General features: G+C 58.4%; 2 protein-coding genes across 2 annotated transcripts; both read right to left on the reverse strand.

Annotated features, from left to right (window-relative positions):
- Nucleotides 1-418: 418 nt before the first annotated feature.
- On the reverse strand, nucleotides 419-2749 carry SDRG_14046 (hypothetical protein). Its single transcript, XM_008620149.1, has one exon. The coding sequence runs from the start codon at nucleotides 2704-2706 to the stop codon at nucleotides 481-483; it is 2226 nt and encodes a 741-aa protein (XP_008618371.1). The 5' UTR covers nucleotides 2707-2749; the 3' UTR covers nucleotides 419-480.
- Nucleotides 2750-3659: 910 nt separating this feature from the next.
- Nucleotides 3660-6415, reverse strand: SDRG_14047 (hypothetical protein). The gene is made up of 10 exons (XM_008620150.1): nucleotides 6007-6415; nucleotides 5877-5960; nucleotides 5658-5829; nucleotides 5191-5603; nucleotides 4960-5133; nucleotides 4777-4909; nucleotides 4569-4730; nucleotides 4453-4524; nucleotides 4138-4404; nucleotides 3660-4089 (listed from the first exon to the last, which is right to left on the reverse strand). Exons 1-10 carry the CDS (start codon nucleotides 6396-6398, stop codon nucleotides 3874-3876), a joined length of 2085 nt encoding a protein of 694 aa, XP_008618372.1. The 5' UTR covers nucleotides 6399-6415; the 3' UTR covers nucleotides 3660-3873.
- Nucleotides 6416-7068: the final 653 nt, after the last annotated feature.

Consider the following 7068-nt stretch of genomic DNA (forward strand, 5'->3'; position numbering starts at 1 on the left):
ACCCATCACCGTCTCGTGGATCGGCGTGTGCGGCTGGGAGGCACCTGATTTGTGACATCCCACCACTTGTTACGCTCCATTCCACCCCGCCGCAGCCGATGGCACTGCAACACATGGTACGAGTACACAGGAAGCTAACAACACCTGTTTGCCGTGGCTGGATCAGGTCAAGCGCTCCGTAATTATGGGCAACCTGTCGTGAATTCCGGCATTTTGAACCAACATCTTTACGCACTCTCGCACGTGTGGGTTGCTCCAACGTCCTTTTGAGGATTGTGCTGCAAATGCCGGTATTTCCAACCACTTTGCCGTATCGTCTGGACTCGTGGCGCCATACTACTCGTCCGCACTTGCTATCACCATTCGCACGAGCACGCCCGTGCTGTGGCTTTGTCAACAGGTTATGTAATCACTCCAAGAATGAAAAAAATGTTTTTTATAAAAATGGATAGGGAGTTCTAGTAATATAGGTTGCTAGTACTAGTACCGTGCGGCGTCAATCACCTGATCGATGACGCTGAGGTAGTGCATGACGTACGCGGGTCGGAAGTGGTCATCGTCGCGCATGATGGGCTCGCCGACGTTTGAAAGGACTTGGCATGTGTCCTTGTAGCACTGGTTGTCGGCAAAGTTGATGAGCGTCGCGTTCGCCGTCTTGGTCGCAGCCAAAAGCAGTTGGTGGAGGTACGCGATCTGCGGCGTCGCTTCGTACGCGGCGCGCGAGACCGGGTCGACCTTGCCGACGCCGCTGCCGCTGAGCATGTTCTTCGGGTTGAACTCCTTGCCCTCCGGGTTGAGGCCCGCAACATAGACCTTGATCCCGAGCTTCGTAAACGACGTGAGCTCGTCCGTGAGCGTCTTGATCATGGCCTCGACGTCGCCTTTCGACTGGTAATCGCACGCGTCCGCGTAGCTGCGCGTGCAGCAGCGCGGTGACGCGCTCGCACTCGCCGAGCTGCTGCCAAAGCGCAAAAACTGCTTCCAATCGGACGCGTAGAGCACCGACTTAGGCTTGACCATCTTGATGGCTTCGACGGCGTTGGTGTGGTCGCTGTTGCAGCTCAGCGGCGGCATGCCGTTGGCCGTGAAGAACACCGCGGACGGGAACCGAAGCGGCGCGCTGGCATTAGCCGCAAGCGTGTTGAGGTGCGAGTACCGGATCTTGAGCATATGGCCGTGCGAGTCGCCGACAACGTACGTCACGGACGGCTTGTTGGGGTTGAGCACCGACGACTCGGGCGCCCAGCCGTACGGCCCGTCCTTCTCCGTCCACGAGTAGCCCGGGCCGTCGTCGTGCTCGTCGATGGCGGCGCGGATCTTGGCGGCCGTCGGCTGCTCGAACATCGGCGGCTTGCTCATATTGGGCGGCTCGGTATCGGTGGCGTTGACGATCGGGCCGCGCGACGGCGGCAGCGGCCCCGACGTCTCGAGCGCAGAGAACGCGGTCGGGTACAGCTGAATGCAAATCCCGAGCATGGCCATGACCACCATGAGCGCCGAGAGGAGCGGCACAAGCCACTTGGCCTTGCGGCGGCGCAGGTGGTTCTCGACACCGTAGAGCGTAAAGACACTGAGCAGGAGCGACAAGATGACCATGGCGTACGGCATCGCGTACCACGGGCGGAGCTCGGTCTGCGGCCAGTGCGCTTTCGCAAACACAAGCAGCGGCCAGTGCCAGAGGTACCACGCATAACTGAGCTGGCCGATCCAGACCATCGGGTAGAGGCTCAGAAAGTACTTGTGCACAAACGTGTTGGGGCCGCTCGCGATGAGGAGGGCGGCGCCGGCGGTCGGGAGCAGCGCCCAAAAGCCCGGAAACGCGTCTTCTTCGTTGATGATGACAAAGCCAAGAACGAGCGCGCCCAGACCGAGGAGCGCCAATACGTGGCAGAGTCCCTGGTGCGCGACCATGACCTTGTTTTGGAGGTTGATGTACGAGAGGAGGCCGCCGACCGCCATTTGCCAAAAGCGCGACAGCGGAAAGTAGAATGCATAGTTGTTGGTGCCACCGTACCCGAGGAACGCCACGTTGCAGACAAAGCTCGCAACCAAGACAAACACTTGGGCAAGAATCGCCTTTCGGTACGACAGCTTCATGACGAGTGACGCAAAGAGCGGCCAGAAGATGTAAAACTGCTCTTCGACACCGAGCGACCAGAGGTGCAAGAGCGGGTTCTCCTTGATGCTCGCGTCGAAGTAGCCCATCTTGAGCGTGAGCACTTGGATGTTGGCGCCAAAGACGCAGCCCGCGGTCAACGTCGCGGCCATCGATTTCAGCGGCGTCGCAAGGTACCAGGCGCAGCCAAGACTGACCGTAGCAATGAGCATGAGGAGGAGGCCGGGAAAGATGCGTCGGATACGCCGGGCGTAAAAGTCCGAGTACGTAAACTTGGCCGCTTTGAACTGCTTGAAGAGAATCCCGGAAATCAAAAAGCCGGAAATCACAAAAAAGATGTCAACACCGATAAAGCCACCGGCAAACGAGGTCGGATACGCGTGAAAGATGACGACGGGCACGACCGCGACCGTCCGGAGCCCGTCAATGTCGGCCCGGTACGAGAGCGAATGGGCAGGTGGCGCGGCTTCGTGCAGCACCTCCTCTTCGTTCGGGAGGTCGTCGTGGATAAGAACGGGAAAGCTGTCGTGGCTGCCGTCCGTGAGCGCCGAGAACTCGTGGCTCGGCGGCGTTGCGACTGTCGAGGCCATCGCAAAATGCAAACTGAAGAGTGACAACGTCGAGGTAGTCGGGTGTTGCAAATGCTGCGTGAAAAAAGGCACGACTGCGATCAGCCTTCAACGAATCGACTGGTGTATACTCAATCGGCTGCGACAACGAACTAGGTTTAGGCGGTGGAATGACACCGACTGCGGCCGAACAAGCTCTCGTGGGGTGGAATGGCGCCACATGACGTGCGGCAAATTTCTCGGCCAGCACACCAATGGAGCACGGCTCTCGCCTCTCGTCGATACGCTCGAACGACGCTGTACTAGTACGCGCTTCTGTTTGAAGCGCTGGTGATGGTCCAACGCTACCGCCAACACGCGGTCGACATGGTGATGCCGATCCTAGTGTTGCACACTGTTGGGCTCGCCCGGAACGACCGAGTCTTCTGACCCGAGGCGCCCGAAGCGGCACCCGCGCCGCGCTCTTGACCAAGCTGCATCTTCACCACTTGTTGCTGACTACCCAAGCGATGGGCCTCTTCCACATCATCAACGCCCTGCACCACGACGCCTGGCTTCGAGATCACTTCGTCCCGGCTTGCGCCATTCATACGCCTCGCCTTCAACACGGCCAAGCCTCGCCGCTGCTGCCGCCAAGCCCAACGCACTCGCCAACCATCGACGCAATGTGGTTCTAAACCGTAGTACTAGTACGATCTCGCTGCTTCCAGATTCTCGACCAGACGCCGTCTCTGTGGCACCCACCATTCGGAGCGACGATCTTCAATGCAAGTGTAGTCGACAGTCGCGGATGGCGTTGGCGTCCGGCGAGATAGCCACCGTGGCCTTTGCCGGTCCTGTTCCACTCGAGAGTCGCAGACCCTGTGACGTCCCACATGTAAGCGTACGGCAGACCATCTGATGCGGGGACCAGGGTTGGATTGGTCATCACCAGCTGTTTTGGTCGGAAGGCCGACACGACCACCGTCGTAACAGGGAAGCGCTGCGACTGCTGTCGAGAAGCGCTGCGACGTCTTTGTTTCCAGCGCGCCAAGATACATATACTGTCGTATCAGTCGCACCACCTCGTCGAGTTAGACACGCAGATGCGTCGGTCGTTCGCTCGCCGATTACGACGCGGACACCGCCACCAGCGATGCAACACAGCACGCTGTCATGAAGACTGTCGACGGAGCCTGCACGTTTGGCTTAGGGCGCGGTGCGGTGCAGCACCGACTTTTCCGCGAGCGCCTTGTGTCGCAGCGCCGTGTGCTGGGCTTGGATCGTGTCGAACGTCTCGAGCAGCGGTGCCAGCAGCACGCGCGGCGGCGTCAAAGGCGTCGGCAGCGGCTCTTGCTTGGCAATCGCCATCGTCATCTGGGTCACGCTCGCAAGCCGGTCCCGCAGCGTCCGAAACGCAGAGCTCTACCATGCACATGAGACATGCTCGCACAACCTCCCACGAAAATGGACCTGCGGCAAGAGCATGAGGAGCCCATACAAGCTCTTCATGAGGTTGGCGTGGGACGGCGCGCGGGTCTCGAGGAGCTGGAGGCGCAGCTGGATAAAGATCGGCGACTCGAGGAGCTGCACGAGCTTGTCGATCTGCATGAGGAAGCCCACGGACGCGTCGATCTCGCTAAACTTGTGGATGAGCGCGTTCGAGAGCTCGTACGACTGCGCGAGGAGGCAGAGGCTAAACGTCGAGACCGGGTTGTGGCACCACGTTTTAAAGAGCGTCTACTCCATAAACCCATTTAACCGACCATCCCACCGCAAGGAATGTACGGTAAACACGTCAATGTCGTCCGAGGACGCCGAGACGTCAAAGCTGCGGCGGAGGATCGTCCGGAGGTGCTCCTACGCGACGCTCAGATCTGACCGATGACAACCAAGCGTCAGACGAGTTCATTGGCCGTGAGCAAGATCAAGTTGAGCGTGTGCACCATGAGCGACACAAACTCGAGGTCCTGGTACGTCGAGAGGACGGTCGCGATGACCATGTAGATGCTCTTGGCTTCCAAAAGCGTGCAGAGCTTGCGAATGATGAGGCTGCCGCGCTTCTCCTATTGTATCAATGTATCAACACACGGGTACCAAAAGCGAGGGTACGAGGAGCCGGCTGTCGGTCGCAAAGAGCTGAATGACGGCTTGGAGCACCTTGGAGAACTCGAGGTGGCTCAGACTCGTGCTCAGACGGGCAAGGACCTCGAGGTCCAAGAGCACCACCGGGTCCGCCGCGTCACTAGACAATATTCGTATCATTTTAGCAGACAATCTCGCATTGTCTCTTGCCTGAGTGTCTTGAGCAGCGTGGGCAGGAGCGAGTGAATGTGCGTCGTGAGCTGCGTCGGCGTCTTCTCCAAGAGCATCGCGATCCAGCTCAGCGCGGCCATCCGAGTCGCAATGTGGTCGCTGAGTAACTCGACGTTGAGTTTCGACATGAGCGGCATGAAATCCACGTTGCTCCTACGTAGTTTTGAGATTGAGTATGGCGTTTTTGGGATTCAGAGTCATAGCAAGTACTCGGTGGTTTTGACGAGCGCGAGCAAATCCGAGTTGGAACGCTCGCCGACAATGCGAATCTCCGTCTCGGCATCCGAGATGCAGTGCAAGATGGCGCCGAGGAGGTCGCCGTAGAAGCGGACAAGCCGCTCCTTCCCGAGCACGACAAACTCATGGACCCACGTCGCCGCTGTCAAGCGCGTGAAGCGCTCCTTGGACTGGCACTGCGCCACGAGGATGTGCACCATCGGGCCAAAGTCGACAAACGGCGTCGACTTGATCTCTCGGAGGAACTCGGTGAGCGCCGAGTCGGCGGCCTGTCGGATCTCGCGGTTGCCGTCGCTGAGCATGTTGAAGAGGCCGTCGAGGAACTCGGGGAGCCAGTCGAGCATCTCAATGTCGGGCACCGAGTCGAGCACCGTGATCCAGCCCACCTACATGGACGTGGTATGAGGCAAGACACAACATGGATGATGATGACGCGGTACGAGGAGCTGGCGGATGTACGGGTTGGTCATGCGAATGTACTTGTGCAATAGCGGGATGAAGAGCTCGACGTCAAACACCTCGCTCTCGGTCACAATGTCCTTGACGAGCCGATCGAGGAGGTTGGCGCCGTTCTTGACGTCGACGTCGACATCGGCAAAGAGCTTGCACAAGCTACACATGATGGGTGCCTGCTGGACAAGGAAGGAGCTAGATCGTACCCGTCGAAGATCTGGTTGAAGTACTTGAGAATGTCTTGGCGAGCGACCTTGGCGATGTTGTAAAGGCTTTCGCAGGCGTAGTACCTAGACACATGTGAATTGAATGAACTAGCTAGGTCGTTGGATGTACCGGACACGGCTTTCGGGATCGTCAAAGCAGTGCAGCACTGGCGGCATGAGCAGGTCCAGGTAGAGCTTGGCGTCGTGCATGAGGCCGATCGCCGTGCCTGCGAGGCCGATGAGGCCACCCTTGCGGTAGTTGGCGTTCGTCGAGCACGTAAACTGGTGCTGGAGCAGGTCGATGATGAGCGGAATCGACTCCTTCGCCTGCGGCGACCCGCTTTCGGCCAGCTGCTTGACGAGGTTCTCGACCTCGAGGGCGGCGCCCTTGCGCTTGTCGTAGGACCGGTCGCCGAGGTTGCGCAGGAGGTTGGGCGAGAGCGGGACCTCGGCGCCGCTGGCCGAGGCCGTGATCGACGACGTGGTTCCGACCGAGAGGCCCGCGAGCGAGAGATCCGACATGGCTGGGGCGAAAGAGGAAATGGAAAATTGAAATCTACTATCATGCGTGTATTTTAATACAAATGTTTTATTCCGAATACAAATATAGTCTAATAATGTAATATATATAATGGCATGAATCAAATCCACTGCACCCAACTCCAAGCTCCAGGAGTGGCTAAAAACAGCGGAATACTGTGCACGGATTGGCTAGAAGCGCTGAAATGAGACCAATCCTGCGCAAAGCAAGATATGACCCGACCAAGCAGCGAGCCATCGAGGTGCGGAAGGCCCGACCACGCCACCTCTCTACTGTCAGCAGTGTAGCCGCGACTAACTAAAGCGACTAGGCGAACTGCAGTAATAGGCGATCGCACTCGCATCATCGGTCGTCGAAGGTTGTTGTCGTCAGTTGTGTTTGCGACGCACAACGCATCGAACCAGCACAGCGAGTGTCACGGGCTTCTCCACTACCATAGCGTAGAAGATGCCAATGCAGGAACGCAGTAGAAGGGCTTGTTCGCTTGTCTACTCGGGCGGGCCTTGCAGCGCTTGGCGCAAGCGATGCATGTCGATCGTCGACAAGACATCATCTTGGTCCACCCCGCCACCGTGGCCTCATGCATTGGAGCATTGGTTGAGCTTGGGTCATCGGTGATTCAAAAGAGGTCTTCGCTCAAGCTATTGGTTG

This window comes from Saprolegnia diclina (genome assembly GCF_000281045.1).
Source record: "Saprolegnia diclina VS20 unplaced genomic scaffold supercont1.66, whole genome shotgun sequence".
Classification (NCBI taxonomy): domain Eukaryota; phylum Oomycota; class Saprolegniomycetes; order Saprolegniales; family Saprolegniaceae; genus Saprolegnia; species Saprolegnia diclina.